The sequence below is a fragment of the Oncorhynchus masou genome, chromosome 8 (genome assembly GCF_036934945.1).
Source record: "Oncorhynchus masou masou isolate Uvic2021 chromosome 8, UVic_Omas_1.1, whole genome shotgun sequence".
NCBI classification, from domain to species: domain Eukaryota; kingdom Metazoa; phylum Chordata; class Actinopteri; order Salmoniformes; family Salmonidae; genus Oncorhynchus; species Oncorhynchus masou.
In genome coordinates, this window is record NC_088219.1 from 41,767,923 (window position 1) to 41,789,819 (window position 21,897).

Consider the following 21,897-nt stretch of genomic DNA (forward strand, 5'->3'; position numbering starts at 1 on the left):
GAAGTGGAACACATAAAGTGGTTTTAGTTCTGTTACAATACATGATTGTATTGGGGAATCAGACTAAGATAGATGGTTAGTTTCCTCCCTCTCTGACATTTCCGCTTACCGAACAACACATAACAATTCAACGTCTAGTCCACAATTGTTCAATATAACGTCATTGAAACTTTGATTCGACCAGTGCGTGCCCAGTGGGTAGCTTGATCTCTTTTCATCTGATAATTTGCTGAACCTATTTTATCATACAACATGACTCTAAAAAGGCTGGCTATAAACTTTTACATGTGAAACTTTTATCCAAAAGGGCTGCTGTATCTGAATACGTTCTCCCTTACTTATAAGTTATGTTTTAAAGGGGCAAATCCCGGGGTTAATCATTATACACAACGAAATACAGACTCTGCAAACCTATTTGTCTTCATTATCACTATAGCCACAGCAGAGTCTGGCAAACATACCATTCGACTGAGAGAAAAAGCAGGGAAGGACAGAAAATGAGAAGAGAGAGAGAGAGAGCGAGAGAGCGAAGCGAGAAAGACAGAAAGAGAGAGAGCGAGAGCGAGAAAGAGCACATAGTGCTGCAGTGCCCACAGACCACACATCCTGATACAGTTGTCTTTCAATCATAACCCAGAGCAGCACAACTTTTTCACCTCTGCTTTTGGTTGACACTCTCTGAGCAGGGTCCCCATCAAGGCCTCAGCAAGAAGAGACAAGACTGGGACTCCACATCTACTGACCCACAGCCCACCTCCCCAGGTTAGTGGGTAGAGATGGACAGGACAGCGCTGTCAATGGCATGTTAGAAAAGGAGTTTTTGGTGTTTTATTCTTTCTTTCACTCTGTATTGCATATATTGTACAATGATTCGAATCCACTGGTAAAATATGAATCTTAGTTGTGAAGTTGTCTCTCTTTTTCTGCCACTATTCCAGTTTCTCTTATGTGTGGGGCTTGTGGTTGAATCTACACAAACGGCTTGTCATAGGTTGCATGTGTGGTAACTCGAATGTTTCACACTAACCGTCAGGGACAGATAGGGCAGATAGGGCTATACCTGTGCAGAGCATATGCCCCTTTGCCTTTCCAGTTTGCCTTTCCGGTCTCCAATGTGACCTTTAGGGTGGTGGTATAATTTCCACCAAAATGATTTTGTCATTGTTGTTCAGAACCCACCCGTCGTCAAATTCGCCACCTCACCCCAGTCCATTGGTTGCGCGAGTTAATCTGCCCTGTATGGAGATCACACGCGCCCGATTGCGCCTCTCAGCGCGCGCCCGGTACCCAAACCTGCATGCAGGTCCGGTGCCAGAACAAATCAGTTGGATGGGCATTTGATTTCTTCTTATAGGCGGGACGTTTTAATAAAGTTTGGGGAAGTGTACAATTTATCCTACGACTTCTACCTATCTGCGTGCTAGTTGTGATCATTTTTTCGTGGAACCGTTTAATTTCAATAATAACGTTTTCATTTCTAAAAAAGTATTGTCATCATACAAATATGAATAAAAACAAAACATATAAAAGTTACAATTCAACTAATGCTCGAGCACCAGCCTTGCCATATGGACACATTGATAGCCTACACCATGATCCATTGGCAGCTAACGCAATTAGCGCATGGAACTCAGAGATAGCCTATAGACCAATGCAGCAGTAGGTCTATAACTTCCATTGTCAACTAAGTAAAATATCCTGATGAAAATTCAGGTTATTTCACTATTGCTAGTGAAGTGCAACATTGCATGAACTCGGCAGGTTGTCGTGCTCAGGCGCGTGCGCACTCAATGTTATTAATACAGAGAATGCGCACATTCTCGTTGCTCACATGCCGCAGTCCAAACAAAAGACATGGGGAAAAAATATAAAACTCTTAAATTATGGTTAAGGAAAAAAAAATGTGTTTCTCACGAATGTAGCAGGTTGTGAACTCTGCAAACATGGGTTGCACTCAGAGAATGAGAACAGTAAATGACTGTAATACATGCATAAACAGAAATGAATGCAACCAAATGAGGGTGATTAATGGTACATTTACTATGCCTACTGGTTCCACACACTTCCGGTAAAAAGTTTCAGAAGACCTACTCATACAAGGGTTTTCTTTTTTTTAAAGTATTTTCTTCATTACAGAATAATATTTAAGACAACAACAAAAAAACGATGAAATAACACATAGGAATGATTTTCCAACAGTCCACATATGCTGAGAACTTGTTGGTTGCTTTTCCTTCACTATACAGTCCGACTCATCCGAAACTCATCTCATCAAAGCCATCTCAATTGGGTTGAGGTCGGGTGATTGTGGAGGCCAGGTCATCTGATGCAGCATTCCATCACTCTCCTTCTTGGTCAAAGAGCCCTTACACAGTCTGGAGGTGTTTTCGATCACTGTCCTGTTGAAAAACAAATGATAATGGGACTAAGCCCAAACCAGATGGGATGGCGTATTGCTGCAGAATGCTATGGTAGCCATGCTGGTTATGGGTGCCTTGAATTCTAAATAAATCACAGTGTTGCCAGCAAAGTACCCCCAAACCATAACACCTCCACCTCCACGCTTTACGGTGGAACATACACATCTGGAGATCATCCGTTCACAAAGATATGGCGGTTGGGAGCAAAAATGTCAAATTTGGACTCTAGACCAAAGGACACATTTCCACCAGTCTAATGTCCGTTGCTCATGTTTCTTGGCCCAGTAATTCGACCATGAAGGCCTGATTCACAGTCTTGATGTTGAGATGTGTCTGTTACTTGAACTCTCTGGAGCATTTATTTGGGCTGCAATTTTTGAGGCTGGTAACTTTTAATGAACTTATCCTCTGCAGCAGAGGTAACTCTTGGTCTTCCATTCCTGTGGCGGTCCTCATGAGAGCCAGTTTCATCATAGCACTTGATGTTTTTTGAGACTGCACTTGAAGAAACTTTTTAAAGTTCTTGAAATGTTCCATATTGACTGACCTTCATGTCTTAAAGTAATGAAGGATTGTAATTTCTCTTTGCTTATTTGAGCTGTTCTTGCCATAATATGGACTTGGTCTTTTTCCACAAATTAACTTTTAACAAGGAACACCTGTTAATTGAAATGTATTCCAGGTGACTACCTCATGAAGCTGGTTGAGAGAATGCCAAGAGTGTGCAAAGCTGTTATCAATTCAAATGGTGGCAGCTTTGAAGAATCTATTTCTTTAACACTTTTTTGGTTACTACATGTTTCCACATGTGTTATTTCATAGTTTTGATGTCTTCACTATTATTCTACAATGTAGAAAAGAGCACAAATAAAGAAAAACCCTAACATGAGTAGGTGTTCTAAAATGCTTGACCGGTGGTGTATGGAATAGAGATGCATGTTTTTGTTAAACAATCAAAGGGCAAACAATTCACACAATGGATGTACAAGAATTGCTGGGAGACAGCGAAGCACGGAGAGCTGAGTATTCTGGAGAGAGATGCCCATATCTTCGCCACACGCCCCTCCCCTTCTTCTAGCCTCAACATTTTAAATTATACTCAAGACACATTATCTTCACAGGTTTGAGATGCTTTTCACTGACAGCCTCAGCTCAATAATCGACTAGGCCTATCACTCTACCCGAACTTCCCAAATGGGTATAAGATCATCATAATCGGCTAGGCCTATCACTCTGCCCGAACTTCCCAGATGGGTATAAGATCATCATAATCGACTAGGCCTATCACTCTGCCCGAACTTCCCAAATGGGTTTAAGATCATCATAATCGGCTAGGCCTATCACTCTGCCCGAACTTCCCAGATGGGTTTAAGATCATCATAATCGACTAGGCCTATCACTCTACCCGAACTTCCCAGATGGGTTTAAGATCATCATAATCGGCTAAGTCAAGCTCTCTGGTACAGTATTTTGAATTGTTTTCATTTAGACAGGAGTAATTTGTTTATTTTGGCAAAACATCAATCAACATCTGAACAGTGCACTCGCCCAACTTTCCTTTCTGATTGGCAAGTGGCGTGATACCAAAGATCTGTATACAATGACCTGATACACACGTCTCCTCCCTAACAATGCCAGTCATTGTCACAAAGACAGGAATGAAGACGACAAGCCAAGGTCCACATATTACGCCCATAGAAACGTATTGGACTTATTCAGGACAGATTTTGTCCTGAATAATAAGTCGCTAGCTACTTAGTTTCAACATCAACAGCAAAGCACTTGATTTAGCCAACATAATCATCCTCTATATTTGGTCTGGTTGCCTGACGCTCGGCAGAGAGAGGCAGAAAGACACAGAGAGGTAAATCACAGTCAGTAGAAGAAATCAAGCCAGCTAACTAGCAGATTTACATCAATCATCAATATCAATGACGAGCCGATTGCCCTCTTTCCTCATTTGTTTTTTCACTTTGAGCAACTGCACCTGAGAGACCTGTGCATGGCCCTGCTAAACCCTAACCGAACCTAATCATAACACCAAATGCATGGTCATTATTGGTCAACTGCACCTGAAAGACCTGTGCATGGCCCTGCTAAACCCTAACCTAATCATAACACCAAATGCATGGTCATTATTGGTCATTGTCAGTCAATAATGTAAATTAACAGATGCTGTATATTTGGGCGACTGAGTCATCGTGTACTAAACGTGAGTAATGATGATTATAATCCATTGTCAATAGCAGGTCTAGTCATACTCATCATCCATTGAGTCATTGACACACAAGAAGGCACAAACAAAACAGTTCAGATGTTTATCAAACATTCCTAATGTTTATCAAACGTTCCTAAACGTTCCTAATGTTTATCAAACGTTCCCAATGTTAATCAAACGTTCCTAATGTTTATCAAACGTTCTTAAACGTTCCTAATGCTTATCAAACGTTCCTAAATGTTCCTAATGTTTATCAAACGTTCCTAATGTTTATCAAACGCATCTGTTGAATTACATCCCCGTCCTTGATCTGTGGTCTCGCCAACTCCATTGCTCTCATTAAACCAACTATTGAGCTCAATGTACTATGATAGCAGTGTAATCACTTCCTGTCTCCCTCTGGCCCTGAACACACCCAGTGTGTTTATCACAGGAAGGCAGTGTGACAAAAGTGACATCGGGACAACCACAGACTTGGGAGGGATAAACAACCACAATACAGGAAGCAAAATGTAACACGCAACACAAGCAAAAGAAACTCAATCGCCAACTGATCACTCCCATCTTTGACAAAGACTACTCCCAACATGAAAATTGAGGCAGTAGAGATAGTGACAAATTAGAAAAAAGTGCATCAAGCTGCTACATGGAGATACATACATAGCTAGAGTCATTCAGCCTTTTATAACTTCCAAATCAACCACTCCCTGTATGTCTAATAATACCATGGGATGGGATGGCAGGAGGTGACACAATACAATGAGAACAAAATGGTTTATTTTGCAAGCAGATAAAGGACCAAGCAATGATGTTCTGACAGTATGACTAGTGATAAGGTCAGTAAGTGGGTTACTGTGTACAGTTGAACTAAATCCCGTGTTCTCTGTTCATTACCCAACAGTGAAAGAACCCTGCTGACCAACATGGGTTCAGTTCTACCACGGGGATCCCCCTCATTCTGCTTCAGGCTCTTCTTCTTCAGCACCTGCCTGGTGCCTCTCCTGTACTTTCTGAGTATGTATGGGTGGGGTCTAAACTCCGAGAGACGCCACATTGTCACCGGGAACCTCACCATCCTCCTGTGGCATTGGCCCTTCGGCCCATCCTACAGCCTGGAGGGAGACGTGTGCTGGGACAGGTACCGTATCCCTGGCTGCCGCCTGGTGGACCAGCGCTCCCTCTACCCTAGCGCTGACCTGGTGGTCTTCCACCACAGAGAGCTGATGACGGGCCAGGAGCGTCTGCCCTTACACCTCCCCCGGGCGAGGCACCAGACGTGGGTCTGGCTCTCCCTGGAGTCCCCTGACAACAATGGAGACCTGAAGCCCTTCAATAACGTGTTCAATTGGACCATGTCCTACCGCCGTGATGCCGATTTCACCATACCATATGGAAAGCTGGTGGCGAAGGACAGAGATACGGGTAATTATAGCAGCACACAGGGCTACATTCCTAAAAATAAGTCCCACCTGGCCTGCTGGGTGGTTAGTCACTACAACCCCCAGCAAAAGAGGAGCTTGGTGTACAATAGCCTAAGGAAAAGCATCAAAGTGGAGGTGTATGGGCAATTGGAAGGGAGAGTACTGGCCCCCAGCAACTTGCTGCCCACCATCTCACGCTGCTACTTCTACCTGGCCTTTGAGAACTCCATCTCCAAGGATTACATCACAGAGAAGCTCTGGCGGAACGCTTACCAGGCAGGGGCGGTGCCTGTGGTTCTCGGTCCGCCTCCAGATGACTACAAGGCTGTGGCCCCCCCCAACTCCTTCATCCACATTGAGGACTTTCCATCCACTACAGAGCTGGGGAACTCTCTCAGCCAGCTAATACTGGATAAGGAGAGATATGCTGGGTACTTTGCATGGCGCCACAGCCATCAAGTGAAAGTGTACACAGACTGGAGGGAGAGGCTTTGTAGCATCTGCTCCCAGCATCACATCCTGCCTGCTCAGAAGGTGTACCGCGACCTGGAGGCCTGGGTCAGGTGGGGACATGAAGTCCACTGACAGAGCCTCAAAGGCTTTCTGCATACCCAAATGAGCTCCGACTCCAGTGCACTACTTTTGAACAGGGTCCATAAGTACACCACCTTGTAAAAACGCACAGCTTCAAGAGTGTTAGTCATCAAGAACCAGTGCATTTCACATACACGGACGTGTGTCAATGAGTCAGTAAAGTACACATTGAGAAACAGGGCTTTCCTGTGTTATAGTTTCACCCTCTGCCAATAACTAGTGTTCCCATTTTCCTTCCCCACACGCAGCAAAATAACTTGAGAAGTGGCTCTATGAACATTTTAATTGATATCACAGTAAGATGTGTAAAAACAGCAGAATTTAAGTAATATGTTACAGTACCAATGCAGAAGGAACAGGAGATATACCAAGCCAAACATTTAACGACACTTATTTATAATGTGTGGATATGACATTGACAAGACTTATTGCAAGGCGTTCACTATAAAGCATTAGAACACCCACAAGGTAAAAACCTTAACTGTGAGAACAAAATGTAAAATTTTCAACTTGGAATAAATTGTAACTACACAGGAGTTTGGAATGGAAAATGTACAGGTAACATCTTCAGGTTTCCCCAGAGAATTAGCCAGTTTCAATAAATTATCAAATATGCTTTCAATTATAAACATGGGATTGTGTAAAAACATGTCACAAGAGAGCAGAGTCACAAGAGGAAATCACTTTAAATACATATGAAGGCACGAGATTTTGACTTGGCCATTTTAGAAAGGCCCGAGCAAAGCAACTATTATAGGATTGAGGAAGTCAGTGACAAACAATTTAGGTCACTGACAATCACGTTAACAAGAAAAAAAAAGGTTGAGAGGCAGTACTCAATGCCCCACGACAGACATCCTACCGTTTGTCCCTTTGGTGCAACGTGAACTACGGTTCCAGTTTCAAAATAATAAAATCACGTCAGTTAATGTGCAACAGATGAAAAATACATTCATGGGTAACAAAACATACCAGAATTCTTAGCAACACAAGTACACTGTATTTGATACTTCCACTAATGAATGTCCTCCTGAGAAAGACAAAAGAATACTTAGAAACTCTAGATAAGAAAACTGTCACCTGAAAATAGCTCACCGCTGGAGGATAACACAGAACAAAGACGTTCAAGATAAAGAAACAAAATATATATAAAAAAAAATCAGACTCAACAACAGCAAAACTTTGTGCAAAGCCATCTCATACCGGATTCAGAGCCAATGGTTAACCCCTCCCCATCCCTTTAGTCATGATGCTGGCTGGGGCGTCAACAGTCGTGCAGATGACTTGTAGCTGAACTGGGTGGGAGGCAAGGCACAACCGATGAACAGGCAACATGAAGCAGAGAGACAAAAGGCAGAGAGACACCGGGAAGCTCCAGCGTTGAGCCATTTATTTACTGGCCAACAAGCCGCCACTCACCTGACTTTCTCTCTGTGGTCCAGGGGGACTAGGGTGTGGTAGAACTGCATATGAGGACACCCGCCTGGGTTGGTGGGGGCTGGAGGACTAAAGAGGTAGGCATGTTGGGTGGGGAAGGGAAGAGGTGGCCACATGGCCCGGGCTGGTTTGGAGAACTGGAACCTGTTTAGCTTGTCAGGTGACCCACCAGTCCAGGGTGCAGGGCCTGCTTAAAGACATCTGGCCTCTGGAGGGGGGGCATGTAGAAGGTGGGGCCCCCAGGGTGGCCAGAGAGAGAGTACCCCTGCCCGGGGAGGGGGGAGTGAGCCATGTGCGGGGGAGGGGGGCTCTGCTCATAGTACTGTCCTTCACACTCCTCATCGAAGGGGAGGGCCAGGCGCTTCCCCTTCTGTCTGCGGTTACAGAACCACACACGTACCACCTGCCAAAAACAACAAGTCACAAGCTTACCAAACAGCATCTCCACACCTCTTATTAGAAATACAGAACCTGACAGGGTCAGAAGTTAACAGCATTAAGATTCAAACCATGGCAACACAAGCAAGAAGGCATTTGCCATAAATGCATTTAGGCACCCTGTCATGTAAGAGGAACTTAAAATCCATATAGGGTTGAGGAAGTATAAGGCAGTAAGTGATGGCCAGCTGTATGGGACTCACATCTCTCTCCAGACACAGGTCATCAGCAATGTGTGTGATCTCCTGGGTGTTCGGTTTGGGACACTTGACAAAGTAGGACTCCAGAGCAGTGCGCACCGACCCCTCCAGACTGGTCCTCCGCTTCCTCTTCCTGGTGTCCACAAATACCCGCTCGATCTTGTACATCTGGGGACAAATATGAACTTATATTTAGACCGGGACATTGCAGTGTGCTTTGGTCCATTCCAGAGCTGATAATACTATGGTTCCACTCAACCCCCCCTTGCCTATTTAGCTTCTGCGCTATTTAACAGTGAACATTGTCTAATAAATATTACCTTGGTTGCACGTGGCATCTATCCTCAAGATGGCATCCTACACTCCACAAACCTGAACTACAACCAACATACTCACATCCTGGGGGTTGTCCGAGGTCTCAGCCTCATTCAACCATCTCCGAAGCAGGGGCTTCAGCTTGCACATGTTCTTGAAGCTAAGCTGGAGCGCTTCAAAGCGGCAAATTGTAGTCTGGCTGAACATCTTGCCTAAACAGAGAACAAGTTGTCATCAGTGGTTGACGTCACTGCAACTACAGTAGTTGCAGTGAAGGAAATTAATATTGCCTCAACGCATTTGAGGAAACTAGTCTACAATTTAATGAGACACTCAGCAAATTCAGAGGGCAAAGAATTGCATTCACCGCATCAATAGAACAGAAGGGATGTATGTATGGATAGTATTCAACACAGCAGGAAAACTCACCATAAAGGTTGCCTAGGGCCAGGCCTACATCTGCCTGTGTGAAACCCAGAGTTATACGCTTGTGTTTAAGCTCCTTGGCAAACTGTTCCAGCTCCTCAGTTGAAAGATTCTCCTGTTAGAGGGAAATTTACTAACGACATGAGGAAAACATTACACAACAACGCTCTCTTTGAATGAAATGATAACTTGTAGGATACACACATTATAGTACAATGACTATAAGATAACAGTACATTGAGGACCGTTTGACTCGCCTCTTCCTCCGAGTCACTGCACCCGCCGCTGGAGGAACTACTGCTCCGGGTAGAGGTTTGCGCCTGGGGCGCTTGGGCAGTTTGGCTTGCATTCCCGTTGAAGAACGTGACCCCGGGTAACCCATTACTGGGGGGTGAGGGCGAGAGAGATGGGGACGATGAAGACGATGTTGAGGGTATGGAGTTGAGGTTTTGAGTAGTGGTATTCGCAGCCGGTATGTGGGGAAAGCCGGGCCAAAACGACGAGTTCCATGGAGTCGAGTAGTAAACCCCGTGAGCTACAGCAGACGATGGTGGAGTTGGATAATGTTGAATCTTTTGCCCATACTCGTCATTGACATCCTTCTCAAGCTTTATTTCGGACATCTTGACTTGTTCCCTGGTGTCGGTGTTATGTTGGCTCAGGTTTGTGGGGTGGGCAGCCGCTGCGACCCCTGCTACTTGCCCGGTGTACTCCGGAGCGGCGATGGGACACCAGTGTTTGGGTTGGCAAAAGTCACCGGCTTGCAAGTCGGAGGCCCTATAGTCACCAGTGCCCGGTGGGAATGGCAAAAAGGTTTGATTGGTTGTTGGAGGCATCCCATTATATGCGGCCTTGTTGAAGAGAAGACTATGGTGTTGCAGAACGCCGTGTGGGATCTGGAGCGACGCGCCTCCAAACCCCTCTTGACTCAAGGCCTGGGCGTACATGGCCCGGCTGAAGTCATCAGGCCGGCTGTTGCACTCGGAAGTAGTGCTCTGGGGTCGCTCCGACATTCTCCTTGGTTTGATCGCCTTCGTAAAAGATCAGGTGATATTCAATAACGCTTGCCGTTTCGAATAAACCTTTTCAGAAACGCAAGCAGTTTGGTGCCTATGTGCGAGATACCCATCAACTGTAGTCCATTGAATTTCGAGTTCACCACCACCTTGCTTCGCCTTCAAACTCAAACGCCCGTCTCACAACAAACACTCCAGCTCCACAGGTTTCATCTGGCGCTGGAGATTACGATGTTAATTGCCTCGCCTCCCATTGGCCGCGAGAGACAATCAAGCACAGCTGACGGTCATTTTGTGAATGAACTTGATTTTTTTTTTTCATTCACGGTGTTAAAACAGTGGGCGTGCTTTCCCATTCGAAACTTTGGAGAATCTTTTATTTCTTTTTTAAACGACTAAATATAGACTGTTCCTCTTCCTGGGATAAAATGTAAATAATGCAAGCGGGGGTATGCAAAACTCCTGTAAGCAATTAAAGGAAATTATATTGGAAAAGTTAGGCTATATGTAGTTCACGGATTCAATGTTGATCCATTTAGTATGTTTACATTACTAATCAGTAGGATATTCAGTGACTGTAGCTAAAGTATCTGATATGCATGGAGCATTGTGTGGACTTTGTTTAAATACTTTACCTTAACGAGCTTTCCTTGGTATACATGCAACCAGATGCATTTAAACAGCAGAATTCAAGATTTGGACTATTACTCATTAGAAAGAATGTATAGGTCAAATTGTGATCAAATCAACAATCGCGTTTAATTCAACAACGTCTCGGGAACCTTGCTGTTCCTGCTCAATTTTCATGTTCACTCACTGTATATCTATTTTATATTAGAATATCAAGCAATATAGAAAATATTAGTAGGCCCATGTGCACTTTTATTAGCCTATAACCTTAAAAATAAAATGTTATTTGTCACATGTTTCGCAAACAACAGGCGTAGACTAACAGTGAAATGCTTATTTACGGGCATTCCCCAACAACGCAGAGAGAAAAACAAAATAGAACAATTATAACAGGAATATATACACAATGAGTAACGATGACGAGCCAACGGGATGATAAACAGTAACAGCAGCGTAAGTGATGAGTTATTGCAAAAAGGGTCAACGCAGATAGTCCGGGTAGCTTATTAGCTATTGGTTAACTATTTTACTTGTCTAAAAGAGGAATCCCATTCGATCAAAATCTCAAAATAGCATAGGCCTATCTATTTTCACCTGTTCTTTTTTTTTACATGGCTCTGAAATAAAATGTCAATAAAATTGTTGAAGGAGAATATATATATATATATTTTTTTTTTTAATTGGAAATTATAACTGACTCTAAACGCATTTTCTTTGAGCTTCAGGCTTCTACACACAACATACTGGGCTTATGTGACCCTCGTGCGTTATATGTCTATCTTTGATATAGGCCGAGTGAAGTTAACTGCTAAATCATTTGATTCATGTTTTGTCTAATTTTACAATATCTGGACCATCCTTTTGGCTGAGAGACAAGGCCTATAATGTGGCGGCGCAATTACATGGATATCTGAGATAAACTGTGTGTGTGTGTGTGTGGTGGGGGGGGGGGTCAGTGAGTCTTTCAATTAGAAGCAGTCTAACGACATTTCAAAGTAGATAATTAACTCTAAACGAATGATTCACATAATGGTTGAACTTCGCCCAAGACTGACAACTTTACGCACAATTTACACACACAAGCTAAATTTTGCCCACAGAAAATCAAGACAACGCAGAGGATATTCATAAAATAACTAAAAGCGTCCAGGTGAACTTATACTATAGCCTTGATTGGTGTATTGAAAATAGTGGAGAGCCATCGCACCGATATAGATGCGCTCCCCCAGAGCGAATCGTTGGTACAGATTGTGGCAGGAAGACGCACCACGGGAAGGAGTGGGGGTGTCATTGTGCGACTTGGCCCGGAGGCACCCCGCGGCTTTCAGACCCGGAGTAGCGATGGCGCGACCATTAACTTCTTTACAGACACGAACAATAAGTCGCAGCCCTTTGATTCCGCCCCACACACACCCACCCCCTACCCTGAAACAAACACTCCCCAAGGTTTCACTCAAGCCACAGTCCAGAGAGTGACGTATTTGATGGGGTGGGTGGTTGATGTGACACGGGAGTTATGCCAGTTATGACATAGCATGTATTATCATCGTTTTTGTTTCGATTTCTAAACCACCACCCCACTCAATACTCCCGGACGAGTGTGTTCCTTCTCTATCCACCTACAAACACACTGACCCGGCAGATTGAACCAGGAGAGCGGTGCTCTCTCGTTCTCCCCATCTCGCCCTATTACACAGCCAGGGAGAGGGGACCTTGGAGGCAACAGGAGCCAGTGAAAGGCTTAAAAGACATCAACCTCCAGATAATGGCATTGTCCTGTGCCATGGACTTGGGAGGGAATTGTCATGCTAAACGTTGACACTTAGGGAGAAAGTGGGATGGGGTAAGAGGTACAGTGAGGGGGAGGGAGGGTGTTCAGGGATGAGCCACAAGTCAAAGCTGTAAAGATGGTTAATGGTACTGTACATGGCAACACTCAGAGAGACAACTCAGACATATCGAGTCTGTCTAGCACCAGGTCCAAATAAGCTCCCTGTACTACAGTGTATTCTAAATGCATTATCAGCCATGAGGAGGTGTGAGGGAGAGTCACACATATCTGTGTGTGTAAACAATGTAGTTCAGACACACAGTCACCACTCACCAATGACCCACCCAGGGGGACTGAGAGACATAGGAGCATAGTGGTACAGCCTGGTTTCAACCATTTAAACCAATATGCTTTAAGTTCATTGTCATAATACTTTAGTTTGTCTTGAACATTTGTTATTGTCGCCTTCATCCCCTTCTGACTCCATCAGAGATTTTATACATTTTTTATCAGTTAGCAGACAGTCTTATTTAGAGCAACTAGGATTAAATGCCTTGCTCAAGGACACATTGATAGATTTTTCACCTTGGGGAATCAAACCAACGACCTTTCAGTTAACCGCTAGGCTACCTGCCACCCCATACAGATTGGCTTGCCCAGAAACACTTGTTTATTTGTCCTGGGTGTCTGAGAGGCCACTGTGCACCAGGCCATCACAGGGTGTATGGGTACTGTATATACACATAACTTCTCATTCAGGCCAGGAGTTTTTCCTGACCAGGAATAACCCTTAGTTATAGCCTATAGACAACAACTAGGCCTTGGAGTTTTCCTGAGCCTTCTCCCTATAGCAGCCATAGTAAACCCCCAGTTTTACTCCACAGTCTCCCCACCTCCCCCCTGCCGCCTACCTTCCCCCACAAACAAGACTGATGGCTTTTTGATTTTCTCCCTAACGGCCCTGCCTTTGACACCCACCACCATCCCTCCACCCATAGCAAACTTTCAGCAGTGGACCAATAGCTGCCTCCGTACCACCGTCCACGAGGACAATGGGCTTTTAACGGCCCTCGGAAGGCAGCCCTCCATCCCCTCCCCACCCCACACACACACACACACACACACACACACACACACACACACAGGTTGAGGGGCAGACGGTTGTCCACCAAAGAGAATTGAGGAGTGTCATAGAAGGTGTGATAAAACAATGGTGATGAAATATGAGAAATAGGGAAACTGCTTTTTATTGGGCGTGGTGTGAGATCTTATACAGTACATAAATAGTCTAACAGAGTTGGGATGACCGATTCATCCCGCCATGGGGACGCTCAGTTGTCTGATCCCCAGCTCCCTACCCCAGCCCCTCCTTCTCCAGCCGTCCTCCTCTTCATCCTATTTACAATCCTATATTCAATCCCACACAGCTTAATTTTGCCTTTTTTGTGCGGAGTCCATTTCAGTCCTTTAAAGAGCAACATACCTGAGAGATAAATTCATCTACAATACTACTATATCACTGACCTCAACCCAGAGTCTCTCAGAGCGTTTACACTCACTGACACCCCTATCGGATAACAGCAAAATCAGTCGACTTGAACAGAGCAATACTCAATCATGAGGCGTCGAAGCCAAAGAAACTGCACAATATTAAGACACGCTATAAATGGAAGGAAAGTATGTGGAAACCTACCAAAAAATGATTAGGGAACAACAAACTCAGTCCCTTTTAGACAACATTTTGGACAAAACATTTCACTGGAATAGTGAAAGTGTAAACTTGGCAGTAGAAAACCTGAACAGTATATTTGACCTTTCAGCATCAAATCAAAAGATTTCAAGCAGACAACCTAATAAAATTAAAAACAATGACAAATGGCTTGATGAAGAATGCAAAAACCTAAGAAAGAAATAGAGAAACCTATCCGACCAAAAACATAGAGACCTACGCCTTCACTATGGTGAATCACTAAAACAAAACAGAAATACAGAAAAAGAGGGAACCACACGTCAGAAATCAGCTCAATGTAATTGTAGAATCCATATAATCTAACCACTTCTGGGAAAATTGGAACACAATTAACAAACACCACAAAGAGTCATCGTCAGGCTCCCCTGCCTCAGCCGGTCTGTCAGGTTCCTGCGCACCAGTCTACGACAGGGTCCCGCACATCCGCAGAGGTGACCGGTCCGCTCCTGATCCCTGCGATCGTCCCTTTGGTTTGGGTCCTGTGGCTGGAGTCGAACGCGCCGAGGATACCGTCACATATGCGCTGTCCGGGACTCTAGGTCGCCATGCTCCCGCACCTCAGCCGGACTGACACGAGTCTCAGCAGAGGTGACCGGTCCGCTCCTGATCCCCCGGATCGTCATTTTGGTTGGCGTCTTGCGGCAGGAGCACACTGTCACGTGTGTGTCCCCTCTCTGACCTCTGGGTCACCAGGCTGCTCATTATGGCGCACACCTGTTACCAACACTACGCTCACCTGAACTCTTATCACTTCCCTGATTACCTTCCCTATATAAACTCAGCAAAAAAACAACGTCCTCTCACTGTCAACTTTGTTTATTTTCAGCAAACCTAGAGACATAAACTAAACAAGTTCCACAGACATGTGACGAACAGAAATGGAATAATGTGTCCCTGAACTAAGGGGGGTCAAAATCAAAAAGTAACAGTCAGTATCTGGTGTGGCCACCAGCTGCATTAAGTACTGCAGTGCATCTCCTCCTCATGGACTGCACCAGATTTGCCAGTTCTTGCTGTGAGATGTTACCCTACTCTTCCATCTTGCAGATGTTAATGCAAGTGTAGCGAAATGCTTGTGCTTCTAGTTCTGACCATGCAGTAATATCTAACAAGTAATCTAACCTAACAATTTCACAACAACTGCATTATACACACACAAATTAATAAGAATATGTACATAAAAATATATGAATAAGCGATGGCTGAACGGCATGGGCAAGATGCAGTAGATGGTATAGAGTACAGTATATACATATGAGATGAGTAATGTAGGGTATGTAAACAATATATAAAGTGGCATTGTTTAAAGTGGCTAGTGATACATTTATTACGTACATTTTTCATTATTAAAGTGGCTGGAGATGAGTCAGTATGTTGGCAGCAGCCACTTACTTAGTGGTGGCTGTTTAACAGTCTGATGACCTTGAGAAAGAAGCTGTTTTTCAGTCTCTCGGTCCCAGCTTTGATGCACCTGTACTGACCTCGCCTTCTGGATGATAGCGGGGTGAACAGGCAGTGGCTCGGGTGGTTGTTGTCCTTGATGATCTTTTGGGCCTTCCTGTGACATCGGGTTGTGTAGGTGTCCTGGAGGGCAGGTAGTTTGCCCCCGGTGATGCGTTGTGCAGACCTCACTACCCTCTGGAGAGCCTTGCGGTTGTGGGCGGAGCAGTTGCTGTACCAGGCGGTGATACAGCACGACAGGATGCTCTCGATTGTGCATCTGTAAAAGTTTGTGAGTGTATTGGTGACAAGCCAAATTTCTTCAGCCTCTTGAGGTTGAAGAGGCGCTGCTGCGCCTTCTTCACCACGCTGTCTGTGTGGGTGGACCAATTCAGTTTGTCCGTGATGTATATGCCGAGGAACTTAAAACTTTCCACCTTCCCCACTACTGTTCCATCAATGTAACTTAACTTTTCACCTTCTCCACTACTGTCCTGTGGATAGGGGCTGCTCCCTCTGCTGTTTCCTGAAGTCCACGATCATCTCCTTTGTTTTGTTGACGTTGAGTGTGAGTGTGAGGTTATTTTCCTGACACCACACTCTGAGGGCCCTCACCTCCTCCCTGTAGGCCGTCTCGTCGTTGTTGGTAATCAAGCCTACCACTGTAGAGTCGTCTGCAAACTTGATGATTGAGTTGGAGGCGTGGCAGTCATGGGTAAACAGGGAGTACAGGAGAGGGTAGAGAATGCACCCTTGTGGGGGCCCCAGTGTTGAGAATTAGCGGGTTGGAGATGTTGTTACTTACCCTCACCACCTGGGGGCGGCCCGTCAGGAAGTCCAGGACCCAGTTGCACAGGGTGGGGTCGAGACCCAGGGTCTCGAGCTTAATGACGAGTTCGGAGGGTACTATGGTGTTAAATGCTGAGCTGTAGTCGACGAACAGCATTCTCACATAGGTATTCCAGGACAACAAATACAAATTCCATCGAGATACCGTTGCCCTAGAGCATAAAACCAAACCTACAGTGGCCTTGTGAAAGTATTGACCCCCTTTGGCATTTTTCCTATTTTGTTGCCTGGCAACTTGGAATTAAAATAGATTTTTGGGGGGTTTGTACCATTTGATTTACACAACATGCCACTACCACTTTGAAGATGCAAAATATTTTTGTGAAACAAACAAATGAAACAAAAATACAGAAAACCTGAGTGCGCATAACTATTCACCCCCCTTAAGGCAATACTTTGTAGAGCCACCTTTTGCAGCAATTACAGCTGCAAGTCTCTTGGGGTATGTCTCTATAAGCTTGGTACATCTAGCCACTGGGATTTTTGCCCATTCTTCAAGGCAAAACTGCTCAGGCTCCTTCAGGTTCTGCTGGTGTACAGCAATCTTTAAGTCATACCACAGATTCTCAATTGGATTGAGGTCTGGGCTTTGACTAGGCCATTCCAAAACATTTAAATGTTTCCCCTTAAACCACATGAGTGTTGCTTTAGCAGTATATTTAGGGTAATTGTCCTGCTGGAAGGTGAACCTCTGTCTCAGTCTCAAATCTCTGGAAGACTGAAACAGGTTTCCCTCAAGACTTTCCCTGTATTTAGTGTCATCCATCATTCTTTCAATTGTGACCAGTTTCCCAGTCCCTGCCGGGATAGTGTCTCCGGGGTGATGAGATGTGTTGGGTTTGCGCCAGACATAGCATTTTCAGTCTCATCTGACCAGAATACCATCTTCCATATGTTTGGGGAGTCTCCCACATGCCTCTTGGCAAACACCAAACGTGTTAGCTTATTTTGTTTTATTTTAAAGTGGTTTTATGGACAGATACTCCAATCTCTGCTGTGGAGCTTTGCAGCTCCTTCAGGGTAATCTTTGGTCTCTTTGTTGCCTCTCTGATTAATACCCACCTTGCCTGATCCGTGAGTTTTGGTGGGCGGCCTTCTTGGCAGGTTTGTTTTGTTGTGGTGCCATATTTAAAAATAATAATAATAATGGTGCTCCTTGGAACGTTAAACATTTCAGATATCTTTTTATAACCCTGATCTGTACTTCTCTACAACTTTGTCCCTGACATGTTTGGAAAGCTCCTTGGTCTTCACAGTGCCCCTTGCTTAGTGGTGTTGCAGACTCGGGGGCCTTTCAGAACAGGTGTATATGTACTGAGATCATGTGACAAATCATGGGACACTCAGATTGCACACAGGGTGGATACATATGCATGCACCACTTTCCCAGTTTTTAATATATATTTTTTTAAATTAACAAGTCTTTTTTTTTACCCCTTTTTCCCCAATTTCGTGGTGTCCAATTGTTTTTAGTAGCTACTATCTTGTCTCATCACTACAACTCCCGTACGGGCTCGGGAGAGACGAAGGTTGAAAGTCATGCCTCCTCCGATACACAACCCAACCAGCCGCACTGCTTCTTAACACAGCGCACATCCAACCCGGAAGCCAGCCGCACCAATGTGCTGGAGGAAACACTGTGTACCTGGCAACCTTGGTTAGCGCGCACTGCACCCGTCCCACCACAGGAGTCGCTGGTGCACGATGAGACAAGGACATCCCTACCGACCAAGCCCTCTCTAACCCGGACGACGCTAGGCCAATTGTGCGTCGCCCTACGGAACTCCCGGTCGAGGCCGGTTACGACAGAGCCTGGGCGTGAACCCAGGGTCTCTGGTGGCACAGCTGGTGCTGCAGTACAGCGCCCTTAACCACTGCACCACCCGGGAGGCCCAACAAGTCATTTTTTTTTCATTTCCCTTAACCAATTTGGACTATTTTGTGCATGTCATTACATGAAATCAAAATAAAATTCCATTTAAATTACAGGTTGTAATGCAACAAAATAGGAAAAAGGGCCAAGGGGGATGAATACTTTTGCGAGGCACTGTACCTTGACCTAAACATCAGTACCACAACTTCCACAAATCTGTGAACGATCTGAGAGACAAGGCAAGAAGAGCCTTCTACGCCATCAAAAGGAACATCAAATTTGACATACCAATTAGGATCTGGCTAAAAATACTTGAATCAATCATAGAACCCATTGCCTTTACGGTTGTGAGGTCTGGGGTCCCATGCCAACCATAATTCACAAAATGGGACGAACACCAAATAGAGACTCTGCATGCAGAATTCTGCAAAAACATCCTCAGTGTACAACATAAAACAACAAATAAGGCATGCATAGCAGAATTAGGCCAATTCCCGCTAATTATCAAAATCCAGAAAAGAGCTGTTATATTCATACGCAGTGAGTCAGGAATCAGAAAGAGACTAATAAGACACAGCGGATGAACAAACCATGAGTAGCGTACTGAATGTGAAAACAAACCAATATTGTCTGATGACTGAGGCTACTGAGGGCTAAATAAAGGGAAGGTAATCAAGGTGATGATAAAGTCCAGGTGTGTGTAATGATGGGGAGCAGGTGTGCGTAATGATGGTTGATGCTGGAGAGGGAAAGAGAGAGGGCGTGACAATTCTACAACCACCTAAAAGGAAGCGATTCCCAGACATTCTATAACAAAGCCATCACATACAGAGAGATGGACCTCGGGTAGAGTCACCTAAGCTAGCTGGTCCTGGGGCTCTGTTCACAAATAGACCCCACATAGCTCCAAGACAGCAACACAATTAGACCCAACCAAATCATGAGAGGAAATATATGATTACTTGATACAATGGAAAGAATTTACCAAAAAATAGAGCGAACTGGAATGCTATTTGCCCCTAAACCGAGAGTAGAATACTTGACCGCTGTGACTGACTCAAAAATAAGGAAAGCTTTGACTATGTACAGACTCAGTGAGCATAGCCTTGCTATTGAGAGAGGCTGCCGTGGCTCTCAAGAGAAGACAGGCTATGTGCTCACTGCCCACGAAATGAATTGGAAACTGAACTGCACTTCTTAACCTTCTGCCAAATGTATGACCATATTAGAAACACAATTGTCCCACAGACCTAGAAGGAATTCCAAAACAAATCCAATTCTATTGGGTGAAATACCACAGTGTGCCATAACAGCAGCAATATTTGTGACCTGTTGTCACAAGAAAAGGGCAACCAGTGAAGAACAAACACCATTATAAATACAACCAATATTTATGTTTATTTCATTTTCCCTTTTGTACTTTAACTATTTGCACATCATTGCAACACTATATATAGACATATGCCATTTAAATGTCTTTATTCTTTTGGAACTTGTGTGAATGTAAAATGTTCTGTTCACTTTTTGTTTTTTTCACTTTTGTTTATCCATTTCACTTGCTTTGGCAACGTAAAAATGTTTTCCATGCCAATAAAGCCCCTTGAATTGATATTGAGAAAAAGAGACAGAGAGAGAGAGAGAGATATGAGTGAATGGGTGTGGTGGGTTTAACACTGATATACACTGATATAACACCGATAGACTTCACACTGTGGAATCTGCTGTGCGTACTCATAACTGCATTACTTTCATCAGAAAGGAAGTTGATCAGCTTACAAGAAATTGGAGGAAAACGATGTAAATGAATAGAGCTAGATGACTATAAGTGTCTGTGTGGTTCATGATGGACATGAACCACAGGTGTTTTAGAAGGCCATGTGAAACTGAAAACCTCTACTAAAAACCTTGCTATTTATACTGGGTGAAATACCACAGTTTGTCATTACAGCAGCAAGATTTGTGACCTGTTGTCACAAGAAAAGGGCAACCAGTGAAGAACAAACACCATTGTACATACAACACATATTTATGTTAATTTATTTATTTTTCCTTTTGTAATTTACCTATTTGCACATCGTTATATTATAACACTGTATATAATATGACATTTGAAATTCCTCTATTCATTTGAAACGTTTGTGATTGTAATTTTAATTAATTTTTGATTGTTTAGTATCTATTTCATATGCTTTGGCAGCGTAAACATACATTTCCCATGCCAATAAAGCCCTTTGAATCGAATTGAGAGACAGGAGAGAAACAGAGAGGGTGGAGGGAAACAGAGAGGGTGGAGAGAAACAGAGAGGGTGGAGAGAAACAGAGAGGGTGGAGAGAAACAGAGAGGGTGGAGAGAAACAGAGAGGGTGGAGAGAAACAGAGAGGGTGGAGAGAAACAGAGAGGGTGGAGAGAAACAAAGAGGGTGGAGGGAAACAGAGAGGGTGGAGAGACAGAGAGGGTGGAGGGAAACAGAGAGGGTGGAGAGAAACAGAGAGGGTGGAGGGAAACATAGAGGGTGGAGGGAAACAGAGAGGGTGGAGGGAAACAGAGAGGGTGGAGGGAAACAGAGAGGGTGGAGGGAAAGAGAGAGAAGGGAGATAGAGCGGGAGGTGCACATCATTACAACACTGTATATAGCCATAATGACATTTCAAATGCCTCTATTCCTTTAGAACATTTGTGAGTGTAAACTTTTTGTTTGTTTCACTTTTGTTTATTATCTATTTCACTTGCTTTGGCAACGTAAACATATGTTCCCATGCCAATAAAGCCCTTTGAATTTAATTGAATAGAGAGAGACAGAGAGAGTGAGCAAGAGAGAGGAGACAGGAGAGGAGTGAGAGAGAAGAAAAACGAGACAGAGATGCATACTATGCATTGTCCTTTTGCTTCACTTGAGGTAAAAACGTTTAATTCAGAAGCGAGGCCTGCATGTACAAAAATATACAAGTGAACAGTTTCACTCTTTCTATGCACATTTTGTAACGCCAGGGTTGGGACTGACAGGAACGTAAGAGAGAAGAAAATACTAGATAGTGATGTCCACCACGAATCATCAATCCTATAGACATTCTTACTAAGGTGTACATATCAATTTACAT

At 44.2% G+C, this 21,897-nt stretch overlaps 2 protein-coding genes across 2 annotated transcripts; one reads left to right on the forward strand and one right to left on the reverse strand.

Moving 5' to 3' along the window:
* Positions 1-513: 513 nt before the first annotated feature.
* LOC135544675 (alpha-(1,3)-fucosyltransferase 7-like) lies at positions 514-9,054 on the forward strand. Its single transcript, XM_064972471.1, has 2 exons — positions 514-762; positions 5,540-9,054. The coding sequence occupies exon 2, from the start codon at positions 5,562-5,564 to the stop codon at positions 6,642-6,644; it is 1,083 nt and encodes a 360-aa protein (XP_064828543.1). The 5' UTR covers positions 514-762; positions 5,540-5,561; the 3' UTR covers positions 6,645-9,054.
* Positions 8,165-10,482, reverse strand: pou5f3 (POU domain, class 5, transcription factor 3). Its single transcript, XM_064972472.1, has 5 exons — positions 9,727-10,482; positions 9,473-9,584; positions 9,125-9,255; positions 8,732-8,896; positions 8,165-8,493 (listed from the first exon to the last, which is right to left on the reverse strand). The coding sequence occupies exons 1-5, from the start codon at positions 10,480-10,482 to the stop codon at positions 8,239-8,241; spliced, it is 1,419 nt and encodes a 472-aa protein (XP_064828544.1). The 3' UTR covers positions 8,165-8,238.
* Positions 10,483-21,897: the final 11,415 nt, after the last annotated feature.

Excerpts from the sequence above, each read along its gene's own strand:
- pou5f3 (XM_064972472.1), bottom strand. The coding sequence starts at position 10,482 with ATGTCGGAGCGACCCCAGAGCACTACTTCCGAGTGCAACAGCCGGCCT. Across the intron at positions 9,256-9,472 it reads GGCCCTAGGCAACCTTTATG|GCAAGATGTTCAGCCAGACT; the intron begins GTGAGTTTTCCT and ends TTCTCTGTTTAG. Across the intron at positions 8,897-9,124 it reads CCTCGGACAACCCCCAGGAT|ATGTACAAGATCGAGCGGGT; the intron begins GTGAGTATGTTG and ends ATTTGTCCCCAG.
- LOC135544675 (XM_064972471.1), top strand. The coding sequence starts at position 5,562 with ATGGGTTCAGTTCTACCACGGGGATCCCCCTCATTCTGCTTCAGGCTC.